Source organism: Dermacentor silvarum, chromosome 7 (genome assembly GCF_013339745.2).
Source record: "Dermacentor silvarum isolate Dsil-2018 chromosome 7, BIME_Dsil_1.4, whole genome shotgun sequence".
NCBI classification, from domain to species: Eukaryota; Metazoa; Arthropoda; class Arachnida; order Ixodida; family Ixodidae; genus Dermacentor; species Dermacentor silvarum.
In genome coordinates, this window is record NC_051160.1 from 156880932 (window position 1) to 156897605 (window position 16674).

Here is a 16674-nt window from a genome sequence, read left to right on the forward strand (position 1 = left end):
AGCACCTATCCAGCCACTTGCAAATTATGCCTGGTTTTATACATTGTGAAAAACCAAAGAAAGGAGCGCACTGCATACAATAACATTCACACTGATCAAATATACCCAACGGTCTAACTTCCCCCTCACTTTACTAAAGCATTTTGCACATTTTATTTAAGCTTGCAACACAATTACAATGAGAAGTGTTTCAAAATGTAGGAGACACATTTTAAACACATTACTTTCCTCAATGCTTTTGCTGTTGATACACAATCTTGGCGTACACAATTGCGTGCACAGTTAAAGGCACAATTTGCACTGCCTTGAAGCAAAATTCAGATATAACCCCCACTTCTCCTCTTGAAGCTTTCGTCTCCCGTATTTATGGTCGCCATTTTTTCGTTTTGGCTGTGTTAGTAATTCAGCATTTGGGGCAATCCTCGCCGAATCTGAATAATCCATCTGCTACTCATATTGTCCTATATTAGTGTGCATACTTCAATTTTTTCTTGGGTCCCCCAACTGCACCTTCACTTTATAATCGAATAAACATGGTGTATGTTGCAAGCTTCAAGGTATAATTCAGTTTAGCTTAAGAAGTCTCTCAACTGCATTCCCTGAAACATATCAGCATTCTTGAGTACACTGCACTTGAGACAATCTTTCATAAAAGGAAGCTATTCAAAAAAAGGTCAAAGAAGGACACCAACCTAACTGCAAGTAATGTGCCTGGTACTTCCCCCAGCAGACAGCAACACCCATGGCACACTTGCTGTCAACAACAAAAGGGTTCTTGGAGGACTTTGCAATGACCCTCGTACTTCTTGCCAGCCCAATGGATGGCTGCACTTCCATATGGCTCTTCACAACCAGGGCCATCGCAAACTCCTTCTGCTTCTCCCACTGGCACACAAAGTCCCGCGCAGACTTAACATGCTCCCAGGCAAACTCTTCACGAACTCGGTCGGCCAGCGAGTCCAGCGAGTGTACGCTGCTGTCTTCCGTAGACGAGAAGAGCTCGCCTTCCGAAGCACTCCTCTTGCGACCTTTGGAAGACTTTGAGGACCGGCCACTCCGTTCGCTGTCAGGGCTGCTGTTCTCCGACTTCAAGACGACGTTGCCCGGTGAGCTGAAGAGCTCGGACAATGTGGAGCTTCCTAGAGAACAAATGCCCCCAGAAATTTCGATAGAGCTGGTGTCTGTCAGCAGTGGTTTTGGATGGGCAGGGCCTAGTGGATCATTGTCTGAAGTTCCATTGGCAACGTTGCAGTCATGTGCATCGTCTGCAGCATTCTCTACAATGCCTTCAGCGAGTGTCACCCCATCCATGGCTTTGATGGTCTGGCTGTCCAGGACAAAACTCCCGCTAAGCCTGTAGGAGTCTCTCCTGGGAGAGGGAGCAGTGGCTTGGCTCGCTAACTTGGATGATCTATCGCCCCGTCTGCTCTTCAACAGGGTCAGTGGTGGACTCTTGAGCTTACTTGTCCTCGGAACAACCATGTCCTGAAAAAAGCTGCTGCCACAGTCGAAGGAGTCGCTCATCGCTGAAAGACCCCTCTGGTGTGATGATGAATCGTGCTGAATTTTCTCCTGGTTCTGACGAGATCCCCTAGCCTGGGATCGCAACACTCTGCTGTTGGGTGAGGCAGTGGGTGGCAATGTTTTGTGGTCTGCATCGGTTGTTTTCTGAGCATTATTCTTATTAGACACTCGAACTTGCGGGGAGAGGACTCTTGCCTTACAACGTGTGCCGTTTTTAAACGGTGATGGGAAGTTTTCTTTTTCAGCATTTAGCATCTGCGTGTTCACCATAAGACTTCCGCTCAGCATATAACAGTCGTCATCCTTTGGTGAAGCCCCACGGGGATTATTCGTACCCGGGAGTGTTCGCACCTCTTTGCTATCCTGTTCCACTGTCGGTGAAGACAGTGGTGAGCTGTTATTCTCCCAGAACAAAATGGCGTCGTCCAGGTTTGATTCAACGACAGTCCTAGCCAACGATGGTGAGTCTGCGGAAGCTTGTCTCACTTCCACTGGCGAACTCGGTGATGCGATGGGTAAACTTCCAAAAAGTCTGTCTAGTGTGAGGCGCTCCTCATCTTCTGAATCGTGCACTTCTAATTCAAGAATGGCAATGGTTCCGCCAGGCCGTAAAGATGACCACGGGACTGACATTGAAGGCTGCACGTCGAGAGCATTGTCCTGTCCTTGAGCGATATGCTCAGAGTGAACAGCCGCTGCTTCTTTTGGTGGGGAGAGCGCACTGGGTGACTCTACATCACCATGCCTTGTGCATGTAGCTTGTTGATGTGTGAAAGCTGGAACTGTTTGAGACGACGGCACAACTCGGCACGTTGATGGGCTAGAATTCTGTGAGCGTACAAATGCACCATTTTCTGTGGCATCTTGCAGTGGTCCACTGCCTTGACTTGTGTTTGACAAATTGCCAATTTGAGTACCTACACGGATATTCGGTCTCATCTTTTCTTGAAATTCCTCGTCCTTCTCTGTGCCATCAGCTTGGCTCATCTTGACCGAAGCCAATCCGTTAGCTACGGCAACCTTGTCGGCCCAAGCCACAGCTGCACCCAGGGATCCTTCAACCACTGCCCTTGCCTCGCGCACCAGGATGTCGGCCAGCTGGGTGGTCGTCACTGTGCCATGCACAGACAACTGCCAACAGCGAGACTCACCCCTGCAGCCAAACATGAGGCATACATGGGTCAGTGCAGCCTCTGGTAGCTCACCCTCGTCTGTGCACTTAGGCATGCAAGAAGTTCTGAGTACCAGAGCTAGCCAAGGACTGCACAATGAGCGAGAGAAGGTAAAATGCCAGGTGCAACACTAAAGAAAACACTGACTAAAAGAACACTAAAGAAAAACACTAAATCAGTTTACATGTGGTGTAAGGCTATATACATCAGGCCACACAATGAGTAGTAGTTTAGCAGAGGAATGAGCGAGTCACACCTCCTGGGATATGAAACCGAAACTGGGCAAGAAAAGCTATAACTGTAAATCATTTAACCCTGCAGTGCTCAAACACAGTTCCACATCAAGAAAATTTAGAGCAACTTTATTTCTCATCATGGAATGTATAGTAGAACCTTGTTCATACGTTTTGGAAAAGAATGTGACGAAAAACGTACTGACCGGGAAAATGTACGATCAAAAGTCACTAACAAATTTGACATACTTAAATGTAGTTGACATCTACGGAATGCAAATCGCTGCACGAATCGCTAGAGCACAAGAAGCTGACACACCGAACTGTTGGAGCTCAAGACGCATATTGTCACTTTTGTAGCTTTCGCAAGCTTACGTTTGCGCTACTCGAATGCGGCTTCGGTCAGCAGCTACCCCGAGCGGGGCATTTTGGTGGGAAGTTTTGACGTGCCCACTCAGCACGAGACGTCGACGATTCGGTGGGGCCACAGCGATCTGAGATACATGTTGTTTTCCTATTGAGTAGTGTTTTAAGATGGCAACTGGAAACCAAAATGGGATCGAGCTTGTGAGCGACACCAGAATACAATGCCTACGATGATGCCAGAGTGATACATGACTGCTCACTTCATGCCACCTGCAGCACAGAATGGCGGCGTGTTTGGGTTATCGCCTATTAAAAGCCTGCAGTACGCTTCGCATGGCACTACGTCTCTTCATCTTTCTGGGGTTTTACATGCCAAAACCAGTTCTGATTATGAGGCACGCCGTAGTGGAGGGCTCCAGATTAATTTTGACCACCTGGGGTTCTTTAACATGCACTACAACGCAAGCACACAGGCGTTTTTGCCCGTGTGCTCACGCACTGTGAAGCAAATAGGTGAAGATGCTTATCTCAGTAGGGTTGGTAGTGATAGCTGTGAATGTGGCGCATGATGACCCGGGAGGAGATTTGCTGTTACCAGAATAGGAAACCGAGTGCACAGTGGCATGAGACGGGTGGGTGAGTATTGCAGGGAAGCGTGCGCCTTATGGCTTTTCTTATTTACATGGGATCTAGTGACTAGAAGATGTATCCTACGATCGCAGTTTGCCGATGTACTGAACATTGGTGCCGAAAGATTGTGTTTCCAGAAATATCTTACAGTAAAATCTCGTTGCAAGAGACACGGTTACAAGAGACACTCAGTTATAAGAGACATTTGAAAATGGTTTGGTTGGTTTTCCTATGTTCGCCATATTAACAGCATCACATACAAGAGACATGGTTACAAGACACTTGGTTACTAAGGACAACTTTTTTTAGGTTCCTAGAGTAAATTCTTCCCTATTTAGGAGAGACACAACCCAGAGATGCTCACGCAACATGGCCGACGTCGTACCAACCAATATGCGCTGCAATTTTCATTCCCTTCGCTCGATTGCGTTTCGTTCTGCAGCTGGATGTCGTTCCTCGTGTGGTTGAGACTACAAATTGCACCAAACTTTCTGTCATTATGCTTTTATAATTGCTTTTGCACTCCCACACTGACTCTGCAACAGAGTACCACTGAGTTGGATTTCCGTCGCAGCGTCTGCGGCACTGGTCGCTTTGTATGCTGGTAGTCGGATCCGGAGCCATCGCCATGTTTCCATGAGACAGCTCTGTTCGAATTGTCGGGAGCCAAACTGCGCCGAGCGGATGTGGGTGGATGCGCGACCGGCCCTGATTATCTTGCTGTGAATGTTTGCCACGTCGCGACTTTGCACCTCGCTCTTCGCTCGCTTCCTCTTTCGTGCCTCTATCGCTCCGTCTGAAGTTCATACTCCCCCCCCCTTCTCCACTCGTGCGCTTACTGGGTTGCGCGGAACTGAATGGCAGAAGGGGAACCATCATAAAAGCCTGGTTGTGCCGGCACTAAAGGCCGTCAAATAAAAAAAAACAGAAAGAAAAACGGATGCGGAATCTCGCGTTAAATTCGTCTGTGAGCGGACATAGACTCCCCAGGAATTTTACGCATGGAGTAGCTGTGCACTGTTTGCGCACATGGCTAGTACACGGCCGTATTAATCGGACTGGAGGAGGACGACAACCAGGCCATTGCAGGGCAGGAAGTGTTGGCAGTTAAGGCTGACGAACACCTAAGAGCACTTCAAATGTATTGTGAGCAACAGGAAGGCTTGCAAAGTGAAGTGCTTTACCTCCAGAAGTTGGGAAGGAACCTAATACAATCTGCAAACACTAAACAAACTACTATGAATGACTTCTTTAAGCCATCAGAGCAATTTCCTGCAGATGTGTTTCAACACACTTTGATGCTGATGTATCATAAAACGATCTGGCCCAACTCCTCAGTGTTTTTAGAATTTTTGGTTACAAGAGACCTTGGTTACAAGAGACATGCTTCCCGGGTCTCTTGAGGGTCTCTTGTAATGAGGTTTTACTGTAACACATAAAAAAGAAGTGTAGCTGTACTGAGTAATTTTTTGTGTTCTCAACTGCAAACATTGGTGCCAGGAAATCGCACGTTATGGGATCGTATCAACAAGGTTCTACTGTGTATTTGTGGAAAGAGAAACAATGGAATGTTAGTTGAGATACAGTCGAACCCGGATATCTTGATATATAAAATAAAAATTTTATACAGAAATCTTCAAGTGGATTTTACAGCATTTCCATACACACAATAATTCGTTATATGTGGGTTCAATATATCCAGGTTCAACTGTGTAACTTTATTAGTACAGTAGAACCCTGTTGATACATTTTACAGCGCAAGCTGTTATGGGCTCATTCAAATAGCCGTTTCGGTTGGCGATGGTGTCCGCCACCACTGCCTGTGTCCGGTATCCGTAGCAGCTATTGCCAGGAATGAGGAAAAAAAAAACTGTTTCCGGAGGGATCGAACCAGGGCCCGCTGCGCAGCAGTCAGGTACTCTACCACTGAGCCATGCGAGCGCTTGCAAGCATGCAGTGGAAAAGTGTGCCATTAAACACATCCTAGCTAGGCTTGTGCGAATATTAAATATTTTCGAATAGTTGAACGAATAATGCGCTGTTCAATATTCGCTTCGATTCGAATTTTGTTATTAGGAAATTTCGATGTATTCGGCTCAAACGAATAGCCACACACGGCAGGGAGAAGGCGTTTTTGGAAGTTTCGGCTTTGGATTCAGTAATACTTTTTCCAATCCAATCCAAACAAAGCCAGGAAAACAGAACTATACTCAGATCAAAGGCGTTCAAAAACGCATATCGTTGGCATGGTGGTGTGGTCGATTGCGTTTAGTTGGGCGACTCTGTCTCTGCCGCGGCGGCATTTGAACAATCACAGCCACCTTGGACCACTCCAGAGAGCACCATGGGGGACTTGCATGTGGCCAGCAATCGGATTTGGAACATTTTTGTAAAGATTCCACCGGGAACCGAAGCTCGATGTCTTAAATGCAAGGCAGTCCTGAAGACCCCGACAAGTACACAACAACCGTAGCAATGCATTTAAGGAGACACCCAGACTTGCACAAGGACTACCAAGAGAAGAGGGACGCACGCGAAAGGCCATCCAAGCTCAAGGGGGTAAGCAAGGCAAGTGGTCAACAGCCATCCATAGCCGACAGTTTCAAGCCGAAAATGAAAGCGCCGGCCCCAAAAGCCCAACAGATGACAAAAATTATAGCTCGCTTCGTAGCTCGTGGTATGCACCCTTACAATATTGTCGAAGAACCGGGTTTCCTCGACGTGATGAAGTTCACTATGCCGGATTATGCCGTGCTGTCTCGTACAATGTTCTCGAGAGCCATTATTCCAGACCTCTACGCTTCAAGCAAAGAGAAGGTGAAAAAGAAGCTCGGGGACATTTTTGCAAGCGGAGTGGAGTCGCTTTCAATCACACCTGCTGGTTGGACATTGCGGGCAAATGACAGCTACGTTTGTATAACTTGTCACATCATGGACAGTGACTTCGTGCAACACGTGCATGCATTGGCTTGCACGGATATGACAGACTCTCACACTGCAGCAAACCTGGAGCTATTTATCGCAGGTTTTATCAAGGAGTTGGAACTTCTAGCCCACGATACTGTGCCGATCTTCATTGTGGAAGGAACTTTACTTCTGAAGTAGCGCGGTCGTCCTGGAATGGTGTGCAGTGTTTCGGACACACCCTTCAGTTGTGTGTCAGTGATGCCAAAAAGGGTTTTTGCAGATCTGTGCTAAAGCCAGAGCGATTGAGGCTTTATACAAACAAAGTGCCAAGGCCTGAGGACGGCTTCAGGAAATTGAGAAAAACATGCAGCTGGACCCTCTCGAGGTTATACAAGACCTCCCGATGTGATGGAACAGTGAGCATGCCATGATGGCCAGGCTCGTGAATCTTCGTACAGACATCACTGTAGAACTTTCAGAATCTGACGCAGTTCCAAACTTGAACGCAAGTGAGTGGAAGCTTATGAATGCAACAGTGCAAGTCTTGAAGCCACTTGACCATGCCACAACTGAACTGTCTGGGGACAGATATCCCACGCTGTTACAAGTCATTCCCCTTTTGCAGTGTACTGAAGTGGTTCTAGCTGAACATGTTTCCGAAGGTGGTGAGGCAGCATTGCTTGCCTCAAGCCTTTTGCGTAGCATCAAGACGAGGTTCCCTGATATCAAGATGTCACGCCTTCCTGCATTGGCAATGTTGGTCGATCCTAGATACAAAGATGTCTGTTAGGCTGAACGACCCGCGAAGCTATGGGTGTTCACTCTACTCACAATGACAGCAGAAGAGACTGTGCCAGTTGATCAACATGGTACAGCAACAAGTGAGAACAGCACCTGCTCTGCAGACCCATCAGGGGACTTTGTGTGGAGTGCTTTTACACACTTCAGTTCGCGTGCACATCATCAGTCAAGCCGTACAATCTCGGATGAGGTTGCTGGGTACTTGAAGGCCCCCCTTCTTTCCTGGTCCGAAGACCTCCTCGTGTGGTGGAAAAGCAAGGGCAGCCACCTTTACCCAACCCTGGTTGCAGCTACTCATAGGTATCTTTCGATACCAGCCACCCAGACAAGAAGTGAAAGGCTTTTTTCCACTGCAGGAGCCATTGTAAGCTGCAGAAGGGAGCACCTCAAACCCCAACATGTGGAACAGCTAGTGTTCTTGCACGAAAATTTATAGATTTTCACAAATAATCAAGTTGTTTGCTTTCCTTGAATAAATCCCACACCTTAGCCCTCTGCCGTTTTTTTTTCCTTTACTTGCTACTATTCGCAGTATTCACTTTGAAATTATTCGAGAAGAATTACTATTCGCTTCGAACCAAAAAACACAATTCGCACAAGCCTAATTCTAGCGCGCTAGGAGACACGCGATGTGGCATAGCGTCGATACGTGCACATTTTGCATTGCAGTTTCATATTATTACACCAGGTAGAACGCCATGCAGCAGTACACAGGTAGAGGTACAAGGCAGTTAAAGAAGGTTTGAGGAAGTTTAACGAGATGTGTACACGAATGCTAGAAAAAATATATGTGGTGTACCTGATTACATCAAGCCGGCTAGGTGACATGTCACTGCCCCGTTTCAAAGGGGATTTAATGAATCATCATCATCACTACCATTAGCATCATATCGTGCCACTTGTCAAATCAAGCTGGTAACGTGATTATGACACCACCGCATTTCAAAGGGAATATCAATAAATCACCATCGTCGTCATGAGCATCGTATTGTGCCACTTGTCTTGCAATGTGAAATGCGCGCCGCGTAGCCTCTAAATGTGCGCCAGGTGGCACCCCCCCCCCATGTAGCAGTTGCACTCAAATACTCAAGCACCCACCAAGATAATGTGAAAATAAAGGGGAAGCAGAATGCAGCAATAATGAAACATAGAGCTCCGTGGGGCCACAATAAGTATGAGGTGCTGCGTGGAATCTGGAAAGGAGTAATGGTGCCAGCACTAACATTCGCCAAGTGCCATTCTATGCTTGAAATTGGAAATCTTGTCGGGGTTGGAAGTTAAACAAAGATCGGTAGGCCGGTTGGCTTTGGGAGCCCACGGTAAAACCACGGGTCTTTTGTAGCGATAGCTACATTGTGCCAGGTTTTCGCCTCTTCGCCGTCACCGCACTTTGAGCCGTGGCCGCACTGTGACGTCACACCACAGCCCTCGATTCTCCAGCAACTCGCCTTGTCGCAGTCGCCCCACCGCTCCTGTCATTGGGCGCTCGCTGCGCCCTCTGTATGACGTCACACCCCGCGCTCCGGAGCTGTGATAACCGGGAGTATAGAAGGGGAGAGCTCACGTCGCCGCAGCCATAGTTGAGGCCGATGCCATTGACGATGTCGCCACAAAAGCCCATTACTTTACGGATCATAGAAGCGTATTCATTGGTGTGAAAAATACAGTTTTACCTGTTAGTTGACCACAATATCTCTCCTTTCTTAGTCTAGTGGGAAGCCACTAAGTTTAATAACAACATGTCTAACTACAAGCGAAGCCTAAGTGCAGCCGGGGGTCTGTAGCTATCGCTACTCGACTAGGCTTAACGAGAGCTAAGCCACAGCCAATTTTTTTAAGTCAGAGAAGTGCAGAGCAAAATTACTTTTCAAGAAAGACGCAGGAACATGGATGAAAATAAATGGGCGGCTACAGTGCACAAGTATCAGTACCTGAAAAGCGTGGACACAGAATAGTGGAAGAGATCAAGAAAGTTGCCAACCAAGTACAGGGTAATTGAAATTGTATATATACAACCAGGAGCCATCAGAAAGAAATCGAGAGAAACAGAGACAGTGAATTGGATGCAAAGAATGCAAACAACAAGGACAATGGATATTTACAAGAATGAGAAGAAAAAAAATTGGAAGGGAAAATCTGTACGATAAGACAAAGGGCAGTGCCTTGCTGTTTGAGGCTCGAGCTGGTTGCTTAAGGACCAAAACATACCGGAGCAAATATTTGGAACTAGATGAGGCATGTGTAATCTGCAGCAAAAATCTGGAGACCACTCAGCCCATCCTAATGAAATGCGAAGGGGTTCTCCCAGTGAGAGCCATAGATAATTTACACTTTCCAGAAGCGCTTGGATTTGGAGTGGACGGAGCTCTTGCTCTTGCCTGCGTTCTAACTGCGCCTCGGTATGGCCAAATGAAAACACGCCAAGCCTCTCAACGCGCTTGCTTGCCAACGAGGAGTACTGAACTCGAAGGACCGCTCAGCGGCGTCTAATTGGACATTGAGGCTTTTGCATTCACAACCCATAAGAAGTACTTAGGTGTCCTCCAATCTTTTAATATAAGTGCAAAAGCCAACCAAACCACCAAGTTACCAAGTTTGAAATGTTTTCTCGATTGTAAAATAGATTGGGCGTCATGGGGTTAAAGGTAAAGTGCAATAAAATTAACGTTTCGCTAAATTGGTTATAAATCAGTACTATATGTAATCACAGCTATCTTGGCAAAGCTGCAGGGCCGGCAAATGCCTCATTTTTCAATTGTGAGGGGCAGCGAGGGCCGGCTGCTGGCCGGAACGTAATTAAGGCTCGAGCATACATGAAAACGAACTTTATTAATAAGGCATGGCGCCTCCAAAACGCGTCGAAAACCACTGCACATCCGCGCACCCTCCTCACGCCTAGGCTTGGCTTCGGGGGCTGGCAGGTGGCGCTACTAGTCAGATTGCTTACATCTGGCTCCTCTTTGTTTGACCAAGTCCCTTTGGTCTAGGAAAGGGCACTGCTTGATGTCTTCACTGCGAGAGAGAATAGTCCTTCAAGTGCTCGACACCATTGGCGATGGGGTCACGATGAGGCTACCGCCGGAGGCAGAATTGCAGGGCCAGGAGAGAGTGGTGGTTGAGACAACTCATTACCACCACTGGGAAAGCTGGAAGGATCACACACCGATAAATTTTGGCTTTTTACAATGTACGGCTCGACATACGACGGAACATAGTGCTTCAGTTGGGAGACATGCACTACCCTGTCTTGGGGTCGATCACGGGGCCCTTGACCAGTTATGTGGCTGACCACAAATATAACAAGCGTTTTCTGGTCGGTTATTTGATATATTCCCTTGAATTTAGGTGCCAACTTTCCAGTACCATCTGTGACGGGCTCTTGGCGGCACACCCAGACGAACTGGCCGACTTAAAAAAAGTGATCTCTATGAGACTGATGATACGCTGTCTTTCATTTCCCTTGTGCTTCCTCAATATTGCCTGCTGCAGTAGCTCGGTTCAGAGACAACATTAGGAAGCGGTCTTGCAGTGTCCTGGCTGTAGCGGGACGGTGACATTGATATGGGAGCTTGGGGACGTATCCATAAAGTAGTTCAAATGGAGAGAAACGGCTGCTGGCGCTGTAGCTTGTGTTGATGGCAAAAGCAGCTTCTTCAAGTTTGTTGTCCCAAGAGGTCGGGTCATTTGGGCACAGCTTCTGAAGAACAGAGACTAATGTCCCATTGCTTCTTTCCACATGACCGTTGCTGGCTGCGCGGCATGCAACGGAGTTGTGAATCTCTACACCGTGCATGCGCATGAAATGTATAAACTGGCAAGATTCAAAAGCTGCACCATGGTCACACATGCAGTCGTCAGGACAATCAAACCTAAAGAACACGGACTGCAAATGCACTAAAACCTCTTTAGCCGATGTTGAAATCACTGCCGCTGGGACAATGAAACGTATGGCGAAGTCAATGACATTTAAAATGTACTTCTTGCCTGAAGCAGGTGGCATTGTGACGTGATTGATGGCTATTAAGGCCAAAGGAACGTCTGACCCTAGCATGAGACCCATTTTTCCAACACTTTTAGACACAGGGCGGTTGCTGCTTTGGCAGATCTGGCACGCTGCGACGTAGCGGGTCACTGAAGGTGTGAGGTTCGGCCACCAGTATCGTTCTCTCACTTTGGCCAGTGTCCAGGTGACATCCATGTGGCCTCCACCATCATGAACGACTTCCAGGACAGCCTGGCACATCTTTTTTGGCACTATGATGGTTTGTGCACCTGTAGTCGCATCACTATGGTACAGGATGTCATCAATTTATTTATTTATTTACAAATACCTCACAGGCTCCACATAGGAGTATTATGTGAGGGGGACTATACAATTAATATTTACAAGAACACAAAACAAAAAGGAATTCAAGAACCAAGTGTTATACAATGGAAAAATGTGAGGGATAACATAGGTGTAACACTAATAATAAGACACTTAGTATGTATTATACATATTTGAGCGGGCCAACATGCTGTCATTACATAATGTATAAGCATGATGGCAAGATATCAAATGGTTAACAAACACAGTCACACATGGTTAGTATTTTATTTCTGAATGCCGCGTGATCATGAATACACACTACATCATCAGGGAGGTCATTCCATTGAATAATGGCACGTCCTAGAGCAGATGCGTTAAAGGCTTGAGTGCGGCCAAAAAGACGAACAAAATATGCTGATTATGAAGCCTGCGAGATATGCGATGAGGTTTTGATAGTGGCAAAGTATTTACGTGTGCGCTGTAGATTACTTTATGGAATAAACATAGAATGGCTATCTTTCTGCGTAATTCCAGGGATGGTAATGATAACGAAGCCTTCATGTTAGTCACACTGGAGTAGCGGTTATAGTCACGGGTGATGAAACGTGCAGCGCGGTTTTGCACAGATTCTAGCAAGTCGATTAGATATGATTGATGAGGTGACCAGATAGAGGATGCATATTCGAGTTGTGGACGAACAAATGTCTGATATGCTAGTTTTCGTGTTATAGATGGCGCCGCGTGAAGATTACGTTTCAGGTATCCGAGTGTGCGCGATGCTGCAGCGATAATTTTTTCAATGTGTGTTGCCCAGGATAGTTTAGAAGTGAAGTTAATGCCAAGGTACTTGTAGAGGTTCCGTTGCCAATAAGGGTTTATTGTTAAGAGAGTATGTGTAAGTCGAGTTTGACTGTTTTCGGCTGAACGTCATTAGTTTGCATTTCTCAGTGTTAACTGTCATCTGCCACTTCGAGCACCAGAATGAAATTGTGTCAAGATCCTGTTGCAGTACCAGATGATCTGCCCGAGTTTTAATTTCACTGTATATTATGCAATCGTCGGCAAACAAACGGATGTTTGATGATATATGAGATGGAAGGTCATTAATGTAGATAAGAAATAATAAAAAAGCCAGGACGCTGCCCTGAGGAACATCAGAAGTAACGTCAGAAAATGGGGATGAGGTGTTATCAACCCATGTAAACTGCTTGCGTGATGATAAAAAATTCCGGAGCCAAGATATAGTTAGAGAATCAAGATTAAGGGAAGACAGTTTAGTAATTAGACGACAATGTGCTACACGATCAAATGCTTTAGAAAAATCGACATATATGCAGTCTGTCTGTGTGTTACCATCCATATTAGAAAATAGATCATGAGTGAATTCTAGTAGCTGGGTTTCACAAGACAAACCTTTCCTAAAACCGTGCTGTTGGGGAAAAAAGTAATGGTTATTTTCTAAATGCTGGGCAATATTACATGCAATTATGTGTTCTAGTATTTTGCAAGGAATGCTAGTGAGGGATATGGGGCGGTAGTTATTTACATCACTTTATTTCTAGATTTGAAGATGGGTATCACCTTGCCCATTTTCCAATCACGTGGAAGTGTACCAGTGGATAATGATTGATTAAAGATATGGTAAAGGATTAAACTGCAAGGAATTATTGTTAGTTTGAGAATCTTAGTGTTGATTCCGTCAATACCAGAGCTTGTGGATACTTTAAGTTTTTTTATTACGGATCTGATTCCTTCGACTGTTAATTGAATGCGGTTCATATACCTGTAAGTGAGGTCAGTAATGGTAGGAATATTTGAGCAGTCTTCTTCCGTGAATACGGATGAGAAATATTTGTTGAAGACATCGGCACATTTTTCTTCTTCAATCAAATTTCGTTTCCATCTTGTAGTGCTACGTTAGTCGGAGAGGAGGTCGGGGAAATAGCACGCCAGAATTTTTTGGGATTGTTAGTCATCAAGGACTGTAAATCATGAGAAAAGAACTTGTTCTTAGCTTTACGAACGGCGCGAAAATATGCGGTTTCGCAGGATTTTTGTTTCGACCAAGAGGCAGGAGTCGCTTAGCTGTCTTGAACAAGCGTTTGTTTTTATTTTGTAGAGTTCGAAGAGATCTGTGACAGCATGGCTTTGATACGTTAAATCGGAATGAGATTATCGATATATGAGCATGCACTAGTGCCAATAGCTTGTGCTTGAAAGTTGTCCAGTTTTCAGTCGAGTGTACGGGAGGAAAAAGATGGTATGTATGCATCGCAGAACGTTTCGAGACCAGTGTTAATGGCAGTGCAGTCGGCTTTCTTATGATTGAAGATGTGCTTAGGAGTAACGGCTCGCGAATATGATGGGATGATAATAATTCGGTTCAAGATCTTGTGGTCACTGAAACCATCAATTACAGTAACAGCACTAGTAACCTGGGGATTTGACACGAGAACGAGATGGAGGGTGTTAGTTCCTCGGGTAGGTTTGTCGACTAACTGTACTAAAGAAAAATCAAGGGTGAGTTTAATGAATTCATTTGAGGTGCGAGAGGTGGAAATTGAAGAGGGCCAGTTAATATCAGGGTAGTTAAAATCACCCGCTAAGAATATATTGGATTTAGGATACTTCTCTGAAATAGCATCGAGAATGGCGTGCAAATCAGAAATGAAAGGAGGAGAACTGTGCGGTGGTCTGTAACAGACGCCAATTAATGAATTAGTAAATGATGTCGTGATGCAGATCGCCTCCCCCTCCTCGTACGTGTGTGCGCCAGATTTCAACGTGTCTGCACGCAGGAGATGAACGTGGGCGCAAGGTTTACACTTGCAGCTTATTCTGAAGAGAAATGTTGAGCGATTGGGCAGTGACGAGACGCTCTGTCGGCTCGTTCTTGACGCCTTTTATGCCCCCCCCCCCCCCCCCCCCATTCTTAAAATTATTTTCTGTTACGTTAGTCACTGTCGCATTCTTCAACATTCACCTGATTTTTGAACGGCGTGGCGGCGCCTAGCATTCCTATATTTGTTTCTGCGTAGACTTCAAAGCCATTCACCTACCTGCCCTCCCACCTGTTTGTTGTGGCGGATTCTTAGCTTCCCTGGCCCGGCCCACCCGTCCGACATATCTTGCTGCGCGTAAATCAGCGTTCTGTAGGTCGTTCGATCTTGTCGATGCTCAACACATTTAGCAAGTGTAATGCTATCTATTCCGCAAGGCAGTTGCTAAGCTTATGGTGGTGCAGTTTATTTTGCAATCAGCATGTCATAAGCACTGCATGTTTCCAGCTAGCAGGCTGACCTGAACCGATTATTGTAAAAATTTTGCACGTCTGAGAAAACTCGATCTCGGTTCCGTTTGTGCCTTTGCATATTCTGCATCTCATAGCAGGACACACTGCGCGACTTCTTGATTCACAAGTTCAAATAAAGTCAGCCCATAACCTGCGTTGACAAACGCGCTGACGATCTACAGGTGCATTGCAACAGTCGCCTTACTTTTCCGACCTGCCACGCGGACTTCCCGTAGCGCTAACCGACAACAGCTTACTGGTTCAAGAAAACTGAAAAATCAAGTTTCTAACATGACTTTTTGGAATCATGAGGTTAGTGGGCGCACAGATGTGAACAGATTGCGCAATTTGAGAACATTGAGAAGCTTTACCGCGGAGCGAACTAAATTTCTGGTCAAATAAACACACGTACACACAGGTTAATGCGACTAACCGATTCCTTATCACGCGCAATCGACCACTTACATACACAAAAAGGGTCAACAATCGTCGCCACCAAGACGATTCATCCAAATGATCGCACATGCCACACAAGACATAAGGCATATCGCCGAAGATGAAGTTGTTGACAGTCTTAACAATCTACCCGTGAATTCATGTGAGCGCTCGCGAGATAACGCAATCCTGGCTAAAACAAACAAACACAGGAAATATTATAAGCAGAACAATGCGCATAGGCGGGTACATCATTAATCATATGGGCAGCAGCGAAAAAATATGCACAGCTAGTTTCACTTCGCCTGTTCAACTGGTCGACTTGACTAGGGATTTTCGGCCTCCATTCTGGGTACATGAAAGAGCTAGTTTTGGTGAGCAGCCCAGAGTTACCAGCATGATGTTTTCTATACCGCTAACCTTGGGCGATGTTGCGGTCGGTATTTAGTCTCGCGCGACCCATAGGATCTCCAGTAGGCTGGGAATATCTACAACAAATGATGTAATGCGACTTTTAACGGCAATTAAAACAACACCACCTTTTTTACCTTCGCGATCTTTGCGATAGACAACGTAATCGTTAGTGTCTGGTAAAATCTCTTGATCCAAAATACCCGAATGAAGCTAAGTTTCTGTCAGAGCTAGTATATCACACTCGCAGTTTTCAAGATGCGATTTTAGTTCAACGTGTTTTGATAGAATGCTACGTATGTTAGTATAGGCAAGAGATAAACGTAGCGGCTCATCCTTCAGGCGCTGTGGTTGCGAATGACCGGTAATATTTGCCGTCTGCTTCCCTCCTAGGTATCGCGTAGATGGAACAACTGCGCATGACATGGCATCGTAATAGTATGTGTTATTATTAATTCGCAGCTTTTGTAGCATTGTAGTATTAGGGTAATTTAGGGCGCGTGTCACTGTTAAAATGCTGGCATGCAGTCTTCTCGTACCAGAAAATCACCTCCAGGGTTGTCGCACGCTGCATTCTCAACTATCACTGCCAAC

General features: G+C 45.9%; 1 protein-coding gene across 1 annotated transcript in view; it reads right to left on the reverse strand.

The window, feature by feature from the left end:
- LOC119458612 (DNA polymerase theta) overlaps window positions 1-16674 on the reverse strand; it is a 176457-nt gene that overhangs the window by 64091 nt on the left and 95692 nt on the right. The window contains exon 16 of the mRNA XM_037720452.2: window positions 693-2677. Within this exon, the coding sequence (XP_037576380.1) occupies window positions 693-2677 (1985 nt within the window). The remainder of the gene's footprint in view (window positions 1-692; window positions 2678-16674) is intronic.